Here is a 15583-nt window from a genome sequence, read left to right on the forward strand (position 1 = left end):
TAGATACCAGAAGATATGTCCAAACGCGTCATTTCTCGAATATGAGTATGAGAGGAATGGAATGTATGACGTTATCCATGAACGCAACGAGTATTTCACCGCCGGGGGAGGTGAGGGTTTCGATAATCAATTAACCAACCAACCAATCAATCAATCAATCACCTATTCCTCGGCCCCCCAAACTCCCCCGCTTGCGAATCCGCCGCCTCACTCGAAATATCCACCTGCACCGTCCTCATAATTCCTTCTATTTCCTTTCCCTGCCCGTGTACGCCTCCCGTCGCACTCTCCAAGTCCCTCTCCCTCTCTGAACTCTCCATCCCACTCCTCTCATCCACGCTCCTCTCCCTCGCAATCATCCCCTCCTTTCCGCCTTTCCCTAAAATCGTCTCCTGACTCTCATTATCACTCACATCTCCTGGATATCGAGCCGCGGCTCTCGCAGCTCTTTCTTTTCGTGAGTTCGTGAGAGTATTGATATTGGAAGTATTGGTGTGGTGCTGACTTTTCGAGTTGCTGAAAATTTGCATATTGTGGGAGCCGGTGTGGGCGTAAGGGTTTGAGGAGGATTTCCCGGTTGAAACGAGTTTTTTGCCGAATACTTTGAAGAGAGGAGCGAGAACGGGCATGGAGGTTAGGATGATCTTGTTTGTGTTAGTTTTTTGTTTTACGCACTTTTTCATTCTCATTTTTTTGTGTTTCTTGTTTGGAGTTGAAGGAGAAGGAGAAGTGGCAGAGGACATACCCCGACATTTAATTCTATGTTCCCCCACACGACCAACATTGTGGAATTACCACTACCCGTCGCAATAATGGGTATTACAGTCATCCGCATAATAGAACACACCGTTGTGAGAATACCGAGGGCAAAAACGCCAATGATGCCGAATTTTTTGGATCTATCCATTCGTAACCCGTAGAGAAATGGGATTGGAAGGAAGAAAATTATGACATCGAAAACGATAGTCGTAATGGCAAGACCAGCAAATAGCGGACCAACGGGAAGACAGGTTCCTGCAGTTGTTGGATGCCATGATCTTTCGATCTGATGGACTCATATATTAGCATATATTTTGGTGAAAAGTGCATTAGGAAAGATGGAAAGAGGATTTATATGTACCGGGTTGCAGTTGAACATTAGTACCAGAGTACCGACTGCATGGCCTATAATGCAGAGAACCATCACGATCCATACTATGAGACGGTAGGTTGGTTGTCCTTTGGAGAGAATGCGAAGATAAGAGAAGCAAAGTGAGACTTTGAAGCCTAAGATGCCCATCATGTAGAAAGGGCGACCGGCATAATTAATCTACTCATTTATCAGTGGCTGATCTCTTATACATCAGTAGATTGTTACTGACTTTAGAATATGTGTTCAAGTTGACTATTGGTCTAAGAGCCAACGGCAGACCTAATCCCCATCTTGATTCTATTTCATCATTAGCTAGTACCAAATTTATCTGAGATGCTCCTTACGGGCAATAGTACAAGCGTTGTAAATGATACTACATATCTATCCACGAAGAATTAGCATAAATGGTAGAGACAGCCGAAGAAAGACCTACCGCAGCAATGAAGACGGCCCAGTCATCGGCACCAATACCTCGCACAGTACGGACTCTAACATACAATCTCGTGCCGACAGTGATGAGCATCAACACGAGCAATGGAAACGAAGCTCCTAGTATCGAAGGATAATTGGATTGAGCATCAACCTCTGGTGTCGAGTTGTAGACCCACAAAGTGGGCATGATGATACACTTTCTAGAAGATATTCCACAAAGTCTCCAAATTTATCAACGATCGCGTTGCATCTGAACACTGGATCTGAGATATGTATATACTTTGACCTCTTTGGATCGATCCTCAATTATTATGGACTTATCACTATTGCCAAGCTTTTGAAGAAACTCCTTGTTATGTCGTTTGGATTATCGACCTGTTCGTGTTGGAGATTTTATTTCCCCCTTGTCGTCTACAGGGGCCGCGACAGGTACAGTGCCACGGTTGTTACCAGATGCCTGCGATACAACACTAGCTGGGAGGATTTCTGCAATGTAACTTCGATCAACGCAGCCACCAGTTGCGGCTCCTGTTATTTGGAACTCAAGTCATAACTCTATTCTATTGTTCTGTTGAAGTTTGTTTGTTGCTAATAGCATCTATGTCATTAGCATATTAAACAAGTATTGCTTCAATTGTCGTACTCGAAAATGAGGCATCTCTCAACTAGAAACACACGCCACACATTATCGTACTACTTTTCCCCTCAGCGACTAATTCTTATGGGGAAGGGGTCTCGGATACACGGATGTTCAAGAAGATGGACTGTTGACGACATGGCTCCCCTTGTTCATATCCCTTTGCTAAGCAATTATGTCTGGTGAAAATTGAGAATCCTCTTGGACCTTGGTCCTTAGGCCCCTGGAAACTCAAAATGATTACCCCAGTGTAAACAATCAATAGCAAATTACCAAACGTTGCATATTTCACGCAAAAACAACTGAATTGGTAAAGGCTCCGTAGGTTTGCACCGGCATTCCCCCAACCCCCGTCGAGAACAGGGTTTTGATCCAAAATCCCCACAATTCGGATCAGATTTTGAGTTCCCCCAGCCAAACATCAACGATTGATAGCTCAAGGCAAATCGTCTGAATCTCAACCCTGCTCAAAATCGGCGGGATACCTCGAGAATACTTGCCGAGGTGACATTTCTGATCATAATTCCTTGTCGTGGTGACATTTAAAAGATTTTCCAGGGATTGTTATTCTTTTCTTACATTAAACCTCGAAATTGTCCGGAGGATGAACGAAGGATTCAATAACACTTTAATCAAGTACCGTTCGTTGAAGTTGTAATAAGAAATAAAAAAACGGGCGCCGAAGCCAACTCTTAGTTCACGGGATCGTTCCGGCCCCCTTCATAATTGACAACTAAAATGATTCGCTAGGGCTGACCCGCCTTGATCATGCACAAGCCGAACTACAGTCTGTCCATAAAGTTTGTCGTTAATTCGGCGACCTGATAAAGTCTGATCGTACGGGCGTAATATTGGAGGAGCTGACGAGTGCTAAATCAGTAAATAGTTGTCTGCGTAGGTAGACACATAAATTTGACTTTGTGGCTGATTCCTGCGTATTGATTTAAGTAAACTCAATAGAAGACTGCTAGTTTCGACGAAAGTCCAAGTTCGTTTCAGTAAACTTTGTAGACTTAAATCCCATGAATATCAGAATGCAATTGTTTGTAATGAAAACTCTATTACTCTCCCAGTCAGGTCCAGAGGTCCAAGATATTCTCTGAGGAGTCTAGACTCACGGATAATGTTCATATACCCGCTGAACAATTTTACAATATTTCATAATCTTAGCAAACTACAAATGGACCATGCCTGAAGGAAGAAAGCTATTTCCGAACGGGTAAATGTCTCATTGCCCTCGTTGCATGTGCATATAGCTTGTCAATTGAGTATCTTGCTTGGCTTCAAACATGTGCTCAGGAGCGGTCGAGTTTGAGGTTCCTGCATAAATTCTTCCGTTCAACTGGATCTGCTTCGTAATTGCCCAATTTCGAAGGTGAGTAAGAATTTCTCCAAGATAATGGTTGTATTTGCTCTACCAAGGAATGCCCTGATAGGAGAATGAAGATTTATGGTTTGCCACAAACGAGCAATATCTAGAAATGCTGATGATAAGGAAATTATCTCTCCACTCACATCACTGATTCAATCTAGAGTCAATTTGCCATCAGATTTACATGCGAGCTTACCGAGTCGACCGCCTCATGCGTAGCTCCAGCTCCAGTATAGGTGAGAATGGCAAGAGACCCACTCGCAGAAACGGCAAAATTGAATGATAAAATTCGAAACCACAAAATTCAGATGCAGAGTTTCATTAGTGCCATACATCCTGCATAGTAAGCTGCAGTCTAGGTTGTACTGAAATGAAATGACAACGCATGGTTCATGGGCTCGCGCGGGGTATTTACCTGATATAGAACCAATAATTATCAACTGCCCCACGAGGCACCATTGTGTCGGATTTCTTCAGCTTCGTCCATTGGGTGAACAGAAGGTAAGACGGACCTTTTGCTATCCTGAGAACCATTGCGATTATAAGTCGTATCGCAGCAGTGGAAAAATGTTACAGACAATCTTATCTGGAATAGATATATGGTGTCTCGTTTTTTCTTTTTTCGCATGTTCCTTCAGGTACCAGATCAATCATGTCTTCGACTTTAGCACTCTTGTCAAAGCATAGAGGCGCGGTTTCCGTTGCCGCAGTGGCTAACACAGCTTCTATGCTGTTTGGTTACGATACAGGAGTCGCTGGTTCTGTAGTCGCTCTAAGAAGGTGACTACCAACGGCAGCCACGCGAAGAAACGTCACTGACCTCTTGAACAGTTTTTCGTCAGAGTTCAAACTCTCGACAAGCCCTGCACATTCGGCATACATTTCCTCCAATATCGTAGCTCTTCTCAATGCCGGTGCATTCTTTGGAGCCATAGTTCCGGCCCTTCTCACGAAATACATCGGTCGAAAACCAACCATGACTATTGCGGCCGCTTTTTTCATGCTCGGTGGAATTCTTCAAACTGCAGCTCAGCCACCTTCTCTGTCTATGATTTATGCTGGTCGTGTTATAGCAGGCTTTGGTGTCGGCATGGTTAGTAACCTTACTCCCGTTCTTGTTGCCGAGACTGCGCCGAAAGAACTGAGAGGATTCCTTATGGGACTCTTCGAAATGTTTCTTGTGAGTGGTGGATTGTTGGCTTATTGGACAACGTATGGATGCTCGTTACATTTACAGCCCACGAGCAAACAGTGGCGTGTTCCATTAAGCATTCAGATTATCCTGGCTGCAATCATTATGATCGGATCATTCCTTATAATCGAATCGCCAAGATGGCTGGCCAAACAAAATCGATGGGAAGAAGCCGAACATGCCTTGTGTTATCTCCGAGGCTCAACATCGGAGGATTTGGACATCAAGACTGAAATTGCAGAGATGCATGCGCAAATTGAAGAGGAACTTGCCGCAACTTCTGGTAGATCGATTACCGAACTGTTTCAATCCAGAAATCTTCTTCGTCTTGTTTGGGGATGCGGTGTCTCCTTCTTTAGCATCTGGTGTGGACATAACGGGATCCTGTACTACGGACCAACGGTATTCAAACAAATTGGATTTACTGCTCAGAATGCTGCTCTCTTCGCCAGTGGAATCTTTACCTGTCTTAAAGTGGCTACTACTATTCTTTTCTTGATCGCAGGAGTAAGTTTGATCAGACCTTTGCTGTCTATTGTGTCCCAATCTATAAGTGGACCATCCTAACGCTGATATCATTTAGATCCAACATTTCAAGAGGAAAAATCTATTGAGTATCGGTAGTGCTGGCATGGCAATCTGTATGTTTGCTCTTGGTGCAGTCCTAGCCACACATCCACCGACCGCTGGAAGCTTAACAAATGATACGCCAAGTGGAAAGGGAATGGTAAGTGTGATTCAACACCACAGGCTGAGCCCAGTACTAACTTTTTCAGATGGCAATCATTTACCTTTTCGTCATATTTTATTCAATGTCTTGGGGTCCTATTGCTTGGGTTTATATTGGAGAGTAAGTTGTCACGATACCACAATATTCTTTAACAGACTAACAATGTCAGGATTTATCCTACCCGAATCCGTGATTGGGGAATGGCTATCAGTGTTATGGTTGTGTGGCTTTTCAACTATGTCGTTTCGAGGGAAACTCCCATCGCAGTGTTGAACATTGGATGGAAGACATGGATGGTATGTGATTTCCATAGAACAATAAAAAGCTCGAAAAAGTCGCGAAAAGCTAATAATTCTTGGTGCGAACAGATCTTCGGAACATTTAACTCGGTCGCATTCATCTTCACTTTGTTCCTTCCAGAGACCAAAGGCTTGAGTTTGGAGGAAATGGATGTACTCTTCAAAGTTGTTAATGAAGATGTCAGAAGGAAGGACGTTGATGAGCATGTTGTTGCACCACTGGATGGTAGCGAGAAGAGTACAAATGCTGAAATGGTCAGGGAGGTCTGAATTGTGTTGTAGACGTGTATAATATTAATGATGGGTTGCACTGTGTAGATATCTCCAGTGAAAGTTCTCACTTGAACTCAAGAAAAAATGTTATGAAACAACACTTGTTGTGTGCGTACTTCTCTTCTACCACTGTATATTGTTACTATTGTTGCAATTGTTACGACACGTCTTGGCCTGTCGCGAACTGATTAGTACTGTTGACTGTCTTGACTCTGTAGACGATACCGTTACCATGATGAAGTCCAGCTTAGGGCTCCAAGACACTTGGTTACAGGCACTAGACCCTATTGTAGACGTGCAACAAAAGATTTAGCTATATTGATCGTTGAGAGATGATTGGCCAGAGGGCTTGTGTGTTCGATATGTATATCAGTAGTGATTTTGATGAAAGAGTCCATGATTCGCAAGACACGATAATGAGGCAAAGTAAGGGGCTGTGAGAAAATGAACGTCAAGGCTCGGTGTGCAGCATTGCCTTATATTATCAACTTGTTTCAGAATCCGCAGGAAATAGAGTACGCAAGCTGATAATTGAATATCTAGGTTTGATCATTGTCGTTGCGTTGTAATGTATACCTAGGTATGTACAAACCTTTCATCAAACGGAAAAGAACTCAACATTCGCGTGAGCACGTGGAAAGATGAGTGACGTGCCGGCAGCCATTCTTTAATTGGTTTAGCAATGGTTTGGTAATCACGATCGTACTAATTCTTCATACTTCACTTGTCAAAGCATTTTGAACCTGTCACCAAAAACATTAAAAACATGGTATCCTCACTATCATAGCAAAGAGTTGAGCAAATTATCCCATTGTCTCATCACGTGTTTATCATTCATATCTCTCCATGCCAATCCTACTACCATGTTTCAACAATTGACTCTTTCCTGCCCAGATATTGTGTCATTATTATCTCATCTCCCCAATATAAATCTTGTCTACCATTATTATGGATTCACTCATCCACCATCCCAAGATGATAACGCCTTCCCACACCAATATTGCCTGCGTGCCACTGATTCTGATTATTTGTGGTTCGCAGTTCCCATCTTTCAATTGTTGGTAATGACGACACATATATCCCCTGTCACATATTACATCATAAGCACACAAGAGGATGGAAGAACCATCTCACAATCTTCCTGCAACCGGCATCAGCGCATATGTTGGTAAATCCTTTTGCATCATCTCCGTCTCTTATTACTCCATTGTGATATCAAATGGCCATTCGATTTTTTTAATTGGTGGATGCGTCAGTCATTGTATCTTGGATAGAATAGATTTCCTTGAAACCAAATCTCGATGTCTTCTCACATGGGATTTTCAATTTGCCCATTAGCGAGAATGGGGTGGGACGAACCAGTGGGAATCATTACCCCCCGCCATACATACTGAGTACATAACATGATACACAATCTATGAGAGGCTTTCTTGAACCCGAACAAATGGATCAAATGGATCAATGGAAAAATAGCCACATTTATGACCATGCGACCGTGTGGCGTTGCTTGTGGATATATGACGTTTCTTATTGCATAATGTTCTCTTAGATGTTACTACCAATAATGATTCACTTGTCTTGGTGTGGCAGGTCCAGATGTTAGGCAGAAGTTGCCTACAAACAAGCAAAAACAAGCAGAATCGGAAGGAGCAGGTGGGTAGTAGGGTAGGTAGTATTCACTAGCCACTTGCCTCACCCCTCCAGCTCCTTCTCAAACCTGCTTCAACTTGGTTTGAAAGGAGCATGCGTGCGTACCTGCCTCGTTTGAACCGTGGCTAGTGCCATATTTCCTCTCTCCTCCTGAGTATAAGAAGGGCACTTCTTCCTCTCAATTTCCATTCCTCATTCACATCAACAAAATCTCAACAATCTCACTTCACACCTACAATTACAAACTTTAAACAACTTTTTCAACTCTTCACCTCAAAGCAAAACTCCATCAACATGTCTGACAGTCTCCGCAAAGGTGTTGGCGAGCAAGTCTCCGAGAAGGTCACTCCCGACTCCCAAAAATCCACCACCACCAAGATCGGAGAGAACATCTCTGGAGGTGTTGACAAGGCTGCTGGTGCCGTTCAACCATGTATGTGATCCCCTTCAATTCTTCTCTAATTTCTTCTCGCACAAGATACTGACAATCCATCCTCACAGCCGACTCCAAGTCCACCACCCAAGAGCTCTCTGACAAGACCCGCTCTGGAGCAGATGATGCCCAAAGCGAAGGAAAGGGTATCCTTGGTTCGGTCACAGACACTGCCGGCGATGCTGCAAACACTGTCTCTGACACCCTCTCCAAGACTGGTACGTTGATATTCCACTGCATCCCTCCAAAAATAACCAAAAGCTGACCTATCTAATAGCCTCTTCCCTCACTGGCAACAAATAAATTCGTCTCTTCCGAATAATTTACATTTTTGCGAAGGAAGGCAGGACGATGAATGAATCGATGCATTGGTATTTCTTTTAGCGTTGGGAATGAATGTGCTTTACTTTTGCTCGCTACACATGATAGCTTGCTTTTATGAATATATGATATCCGGAAGGAAGGAATGGATGGAGGACTGGTAATAGTCTCTAGTGTTGGCGAATAAAAACACCTTCACACATACACACCTTTTTGTCTTTTGTCTTCTGTGAATGTTTTGTGAATATATCTGTGTAATTGGTTCCTTATGCCACCCTCTACCTGCCAAAAACCCAAATATGTTCTCCGTTTGAGTCTCAACCTCCCTTTCCTTGCTAAGACACCGGCAACTAGACTCTATTCTATACATCGCCATCACTAATCCAGCACCCAATCCCTTTCGCATGATCCAACTGTGCAATACATAACATGTATACAACATGCTCCATTCAATCATTAAGCAACGCAGCAAGCAAGTGCACATGTGAAATATTTATTTTTCTTCAATATCATATCATACATCCATCAATTTCTCACTCTCATCTGATTGTATTCCCATTCCTATTCCCATTCCCATTCATAACATCCCCTCACTCTACTTTCTCCACGACCATCTTCAATATTTCCTCGATACCCTTCCCCGCATTCTTCGGATCCTTCGCTACCGCCTGCCAATACTCGCCGTGGCGAGGTTCGCTGAGTATACATTTCTGTATCACGTCTGCTCGTTTTTCCTATTCGAACATATTAGTCTTGATCTACATCTCGATTTCAAACACGCCACCGAGCCGCCTATTCTCATTTTCACGTCTGGAACCAGGGAGGTTGAGACTTACTTCAGTACCATGCTGCAATAAAAACTTGTAATACCAAGCCCACGTATCACCCAAATCACTATCCAGCAAAATAGCCTTCTCGAACCAATTCTGCGCTTTTTCCAATCTCCTCTCGCCCCAGAAGATACGAGCAATAGTGACGAAAAGAATTGGATCGTTATCAACTTTCTTGATAGCTTCCAATGCCCTTGGTTTTCTTTGCGTACGTGCTTCAAGATTCCAAATCGATTCTGTGTATAACAATCCGCTGTTGGGTGCCTCTTGGAGAGCTTTTGCCATCATGATTTTAGCCTGCGCAGTGTTGTTTGCGCGTCGTTCAACTCGGACGGATTCGGTCCATAATTCTGGCGATCTGGGGACTGCCAGTCGGGCTCTGTCAAGAACACTACGTGCTTTGACGACCATACCAGCTCGCTCTTCGAGTCGTGAATATAGTAACCAGAGCGGAACAGATTTTGGACATGCTTTTGTACCTGTACTATAAGCTTCACGAGCTTGTGGCATTTTGCCTTCGCCTTCGTAAATTTGACCTTTCATCATCCATAATTTGGCTGCACCAGGGAAGAGATTTAATCCTTGGTTAGCGAGATCCAGGGCTGCGTCAATATTGCCTAGCTGTCTTTCGTATGCAACACTCTTTGTCCATACACGATCAGTCGGGGCTTCTTGTCGTGCCGTTTTGAGAAGTTCTCGTGCTTGTTCTGGTTGGTTGTTTTCTGCCTCCAGTTTCACGGCCGCCAGCCAAATCTCCTCGTTGTTTGGATTTTGGTTAAATGCTTTACCGAGGACTCTTCGTGCATTATCGACTTCACCAGCTAGCCACTTCTCCTTTGCTAACATCATCCACAACACTTCACTTGTAGGGCGCGCTTCGACAGCCTTCTCGAGTAATTGCCACAAAGCCTCCTTAGTACCGTGGTTCTTTTCTAGGTCTGCAGCTGCAAGCCAAAGCTTTGTGCTAGTAACGAACACACGAAGTGCATAAGCATAAATAGCACGAGCAGTTTCATACTTTCCACGGTTTATGCTAGCTTTTGCATCCTCCATCCAAATGTCTTTTCGATCATCATCTTCATCCAGTCCCCATCCAAGAGTTTCACGAATGATATTACCGCAAGTCAAAACTGCTCCCTCTTCCTCACACTTTTCTGCTTCAGTGATCCAGTCTTCTCTTTTTAACATGGCGGATTCTTTTGCTAAAGCTTTAACAGCACGATTCATGACATTTATTTTAGAAGCTGTGCCCATTTGCTCACCAAGCCGGGCTGCAGCTATCCAAATTTCATGAGAAGTAGGTATAGCTTTGCGGGCCTTATTAAGGACCTTTTGAGCATTCTCGGATGTTTCTAACCTTGCAAGCGCTAACCACAACTCGACTGAAAGAGGAATAATCTCGGTGGCTTTTGCAAGAAGTAGACGTGCATCACTGGGATCTTCCTCGAGATTGACAGCTTCTTTCCAGAGATTCACAGATTGAGGAATGTGATCCAACGCGTGCCTAATGACTCGTTTCTTGGCCCTGGGTTCTGATTCCAATTTCATCGATTCAACCCATAACCGCACTGAACGATCGTTATTTCTAATAGCATTTGCTGCAATGATCTTTGCGTTGTGGTTGTCATTTAATCGAATGTTCTCCAGCCAGATATCCTCGCTTTTAGGACAATACTCACAACCACGTGCGATGATATTACGTGCCGCTACAGTTTTTCCTGCAAGCTCTTCGACACGAGCAGCTGCAATCCATCCTGGAGCATGCTTTGGATTTGTTTTGATAACAGACTCCAGCAGAGTTCGTACACGGACGATATCACCAACTTGGGTTTCTCCCTCGTTAATTTGGGATTTGGCTAAACTTGTAAGATATCCTTTCGGGTCGATATTGGTCGCACTTCCAGACATCGAGTCGGTGCCTTGAGATGCTTGATCGAGTTTTACTTTGAGTACTTTATCTCTCGCCGCTCCAATATCCGCAAAATTGGTCATAGTTCCATCAGATCCATCTCCTCCTGCACTTTCTACCCCATCATCCATTACAGTGGTTCCCAACTCTGTCGCGTCCCGAGCTCCAGCAATAACACTATCAGGGACTGCATAAAACCTCTTTCTCAATTCTTGCTTGCTTCGTCGATTTTTGCCAGTCAAATCACCCACTTCTGGTAAGTTTGCCCAATCTTCATCACTGACTGTTCCTAATGCTCGTTTCAGGTCCGCGAATTGTTGTTGAATCTTGGGATTATTGCGTTCGTATTCTTCCCTTTCTGCTTTTTCTCGTGCTTCCCTGTAGGTAAACTCGTCGGTAATCTGCTCATCTATTTTCATATGATAAACCAAATGCATTGGAGGATGGGGAATTGTAATAAATAGGGAGACAAACCTTCTTATTTTCCGCCTTCTGTCCATCTTCTCATCCACTTCCTGGTAGATCCTATCTGCTTCATCATCGTCCTTGTCATAAACGCCACCTGAAAATAATCCAACTTCATTGTCCGGATCCTGGAAGCGCTCATCGTCCTCCTCATCATCTTTTTTTTCTGTAGCTCCGTATGCTGTAGGAGCCGCTTGACCGAGTTGAGCAGCGCGCTTTGCAAGAGCCTCTTTGATTTGATCTTCACTTGGTCCCTCTCGCGCAGGACCTAAATCAGATCGTGTTGTAAATCCTGTCGCTCCTCGACCTAAACCAGCGACATAATTTTCTGGCGCCTTTTGACTAAGGAAATCGCGTCGACCAGACATAATTGCGAACGTTATTGTATTGAAAATTCAAGGTTCAAAGCATTGAAATAATAAAATCTCCAGAAAAGATGCAAGGCTGAGAGTAAATAAATATATCAATCCCCGACAGCCTAGCGATTGAGTAGCAGCCGTTTTGAAGTATTTATGTAATCATTGTGGATCCACATACGCACGGTCCATATGGCTCTTAACTTCACTCGAGCTTCGGTCGATTCAGACCTCACTTGGTACTTTCTTTGCCTCTTCTCTCTAGTTGAAAAGCAACCGGAACAATCCTTTATTGGTTCGTTTTGAGTAAGAGTCTAGTAAGAGCCTAGTAAGAGCCTAGTAAGAGAAGACGTAGCGTCGACTCTCTCCTTCGGGAATATTCTCTAAGATCGAAGATCTACGCAGTCTTTTATCTTGGCCTTGGGAAGTCTCCTTGGATCTTTGAGAACTGCAGTCAAAGACATTGTCACATATAGTCATCTCAACGTTATACTCATGGCTTCAAAGCACATAAGACTGACGCCTGATACTTCATAGTTGGTATCCTAGGTTTTCGTTTTTGTGTAAAAGTTTGGTTCATGTAAGCTAGTCCTATCCCACTAGACCCCCCTGACCTCTTGCAAATTTGAATTAACATAAGTTAGGATACCAACGCAGGCTCTTGTTTAAAAACCAATTGAAATAATCAACATATTTAGTATATCATCTCTAATTTATTTTCTCAAAGTGTAGAAAGGTCTCCAGTGGAGCTATAACGCTTCGCATTTCCCATCCTGCAACCTATATACCAACCCCCTCTCGATGCAGATGTTTCTGTGTGTATTCTGAATACTGTCTCATAAAGCTTGAGTAAGATCCTTGAACAGACAAAACTCTAGATTGAGACTGATTAAGAATTGGCAAAGGCATCGAAAGTGGCAATTATCTTTATTCATCTAAACCCCTGCATCCATATGGTACAAGATTCTAGACTTGCTACCCCGAGTAAGACAAGTCCTTGGAAATACAATGCAACTCGTGATCTCAACAGTTTTAAACATCGTGTTGCTACGTGGCTTCCTACCTTGCTTATGTTCCCAATAGCAGGGAAAGGTTACGTAGCACAAACGAGTCGCCTGGGTTACAATTCTTGCACCATGGAATGAAGCATTTAACGTTCCAAATCTCTTCGCCATTGATTGCTGTAGAACTGTCATCGCAACTTTAAAAGCTCAATCATGACCAGATGTGTCTGTGTGGGTTCTAGACGTAAACGGCAAATCAAGAATGCTATGAAACTCGCTTTCGTGAACCGAACCGAATTCCCATCATGCAACCCTATATAACATATAGTTTATTGTCCTTTACAGAAATCTGTATCAACATTAGAAATAGAGTATGAACTTCACGGCTACTCTACTTCCCATACGCTATAATCTTTGAACTTGATTTGATCGACTGTTCTGCTTGTGAACCGCATCACAAGACTAAGCCCAGTAATCATCACTTAAGTTGCGCCTCACTTTCGCTAGTATATACTTTCAAAAACTCGAAATCATCAAAACAAACACATCGTGTAGTCTAGCTGTCTAATTCACCGCTTTAGTCAGATAAACACTCAAAATCCAAGCTAACATCTCTACAGAACGCAGACATTCATTCGCAACAGATATAATCATGAAACATCCATCATGATTCCGGGGTCACATGGCCTCCCGTAACAAAAATTTACAGCAACCAACTCAAATGAGAGGCTACAATAGCCACTGCAACACCACTGGTCATTTGACCACAGCAAAGTCAATATTGACAGCATTACAGCAATTTCAATGGTCAAATGACCACAGCAACATTCGTGATTGGAAATAGTTGTTCAAAGCCGAGCGTAAGTAAATCTCCTTCTTCCTGAATATGACAGCTTGACCACCAAGCTTTTTTGTACCTTTTATTCTTACAAATCACTTACTATATCTTAATGATCCGTATCGAGAAATCCTTCTTTTTTTTGGCTAACATTCAGATATAGTAGTGTGTATCTTATGTTCTGGAAAGAAATGGGTTTAAGACTTCTAGTATGGGCTCACGAAGAGATTGGACGGTACTAGAGTTGAATAAGAAATTACTCGTGGCCGCAGTAGAACCTGCGGAGTCCGTATGTAATTGAGTGATATTTCTCTTCCCAAAAGTGAGCGTCATTCCATCGTTGTAGACATGAATTGATATTGAGAAGGCTGAGACCTCGTATTTCTCTTTCATTTGAACTCACATCATTTATACATTACATAGACTGCACCCGCGCCTCACCTCTGCTCTTAGTGTGAATATCTTGCCCCGAATAGCTCAATCGAAAGAACAGGATCCTCGTGACTGAATGATCAACTTGTTTTATCCTCCTGTCGAATTACCTGGACAACACAGGCTAATCATAACCACCTGTATATTCGGCGCTCATGAAAATGATCGGAGAAGCATCAATGTGATTGCTTTTGGATCAACAGAAGCCTCAAATTATTTGTCGAAGGTTTCAGTGTGAATCCATTACATCGTTTCACGATTATCAAAAAAGGCCTGCCAGGAATTGAATCCCAACACAGTTGCCACTTCTGTCCTAGCTCATCTAGTCATCGAGATAACCCATATCGAATGATTTTATTTCCATTTTTCGCTTATTTCCTAACCATTGAAAATCACAAGCCATAGAAGAGATTCTCGGTTGTTCGTCAAGGGATTGAACGACCGCTCTCTCGGCGTTTGACTTTCAAGGGACAATCTCATATTTTGCAACATTTAAAATCATAAGTTTATGTGATAAATACATGTATATTCTGGAAGTATTACTACTAATACTTACATGATAGAGCGGCGAATCTTGCTATTTAAAGAGAAGAGATGATGTTCTTGTGACGGAACAGCCTTCAGAACGAGGTCCTATTTCCTCTCCCACTTCCCCAAGATCCCTACACCATCCACTACAGCTATACGCCTCATAGATACCTCCAGTAGATCTTCTCGTTGGCCTTGGCAGCCGCCACAAACTCTAGCATCAATTTTCTGTCTTCCCATTCTGCGATCATCCTATCCTTGTATTCCCAGAGCGGATAAGTAGATTTCCCAGAAGTCTTGAAATCATCATAGTAAGCGAGGTCGCAAGCCTCAGCTAATTTCTTTGCTTTCTCATACAATCTAACATCAACTTTGGAAATCAAATCCAGTGCGGTTGATGCATCATCCTCCTCAATGGCGGCGCTTCCTCCATATGCCGCCTCTGCACTGTCAATTTTGTCTTTGACCTCTCGAATCGTCCCCAGCAATTCTTTGAATGCCGGTGGAAATGTGTCCGGTATGAGACGATTAAAAATAAATCCATAGGCTTCCAAAGTATGCTGTACTTTAAGTTCCTCACCACAACTTTCGTCCATGCTCAACAAAGGTTTGGCGTCGTCCTTGGAGATTCCAAACGTAGCGTCGAAGATGATTTCCAACTGCAGGTATTTATCGGCTTGGAGGAGTGAGTCTGGTAAGAAAACTTTAAAGGCCTGTCTGCGTTCCATCTCCATAGTATCTAGTTGCGAC

The 15583-nt window shown here is 43.1% G+C and overlaps 5 protein-coding genes across 5 annotated transcripts; 2 read left to right on the forward strand and 3 right to left on the reverse strand.

The window, feature by feature from the left end:
• Window positions 1-158: 158 nt before the first annotated feature.
• On the reverse strand, window positions 159-1751 carry EAE97_001873 (uncharacterized protein; the record flags this gene model as incomplete). Its single annotated transcript, XM_038872384.1, has 6 exons — window positions 159-644; window positions 746-1045; window positions 1121-1309; window positions 1362-1429; window positions 1477-1513; window positions 1566-1751. The coding sequence occupies 6 exons, from the start codon at window positions 1749-1751 to the stop codon at window positions 159-161; spliced, it is 1266 nt and encodes a 421-aa protein (XP_038736942.1).
• Window positions 1752-4225: 2474 nt separating this feature from the next.
• Window positions 4226-6064, forward strand: EAE97_001874 (uncharacterized protein; the record flags this gene model as incomplete). Its single annotated transcript, XM_038872385.1, has 6 exons — window positions 4226-4353; window positions 4405-5272; window positions 5349-5492; window positions 5542-5615; window positions 5665-5791; window positions 5864-6064. The coding sequence occupies 6 exons, from the start codon at window positions 4226-4228 to the stop codon at window positions 6062-6064; spliced, it is 1542 nt and encodes a 513-aa protein (XP_038736943.1).
• A 1947-nt stretch (window positions 6065-8011) lies between these two features.
• EAE97_001875 (uncharacterized protein) lies at window positions 8012-8453 on the forward strand (the record flags this gene model as incomplete). The annotated part of the gene is made up of 3 exons (XM_038872386.1): window positions 8012-8150; window positions 8219-8368; window positions 8428-8453. 3 exons carry the CDS (start codon window positions 8012-8014, stop codon window positions 8451-8453), a joined length of 315 nt encoding a protein of 104 aa, XP_038736944.1.
• Window positions 8454-9061: 608 nt separating this feature from the next.
• On the reverse strand, window positions 9062-12043 carry EAE97_001876 (uncharacterized protein; the record flags this gene model as incomplete). The annotated part of the gene is made up of 3 exons (XM_038872387.1): window positions 9062-9205; window positions 9308-11588; window positions 11685-12043. The coding sequence occupies 3 exons, from the start codon at window positions 12041-12043 to the stop codon at window positions 9062-9064; spliced, it is 2784 nt and encodes a 927-aa protein (XP_038736945.1).
• A 2951-nt stretch (window positions 12044-14994) lies between these two features.
• EAE97_001877 (uncharacterized protein) lies at window positions 14995-15567 on the reverse strand (the record flags this gene model as incomplete). The annotated part of the gene is made up of 1 exon (XM_038872388.1): window positions 14995-15567. The coding sequence occupies one exon, from the start codon at window positions 15565-15567 to the stop codon at window positions 14995-14997; it is 573 nt and encodes a 190-aa protein (XP_038736946.1).
• Window positions 15568-15583: the final 16 nt, after the last annotated feature.

The sequence above is a fragment of the Botrytis byssoidea genome (assembly GCF_014898295.1).
Source record: "Botrytis byssoidea strain MUCL 94 chromosome Unknown BBYS_003, whole genome shotgun sequence".
NCBI lineage: Eukaryota > Fungi > Ascomycota > Leotiomycetes > Helotiales > Sclerotiniaceae > Botrytis > Botrytis byssoidea.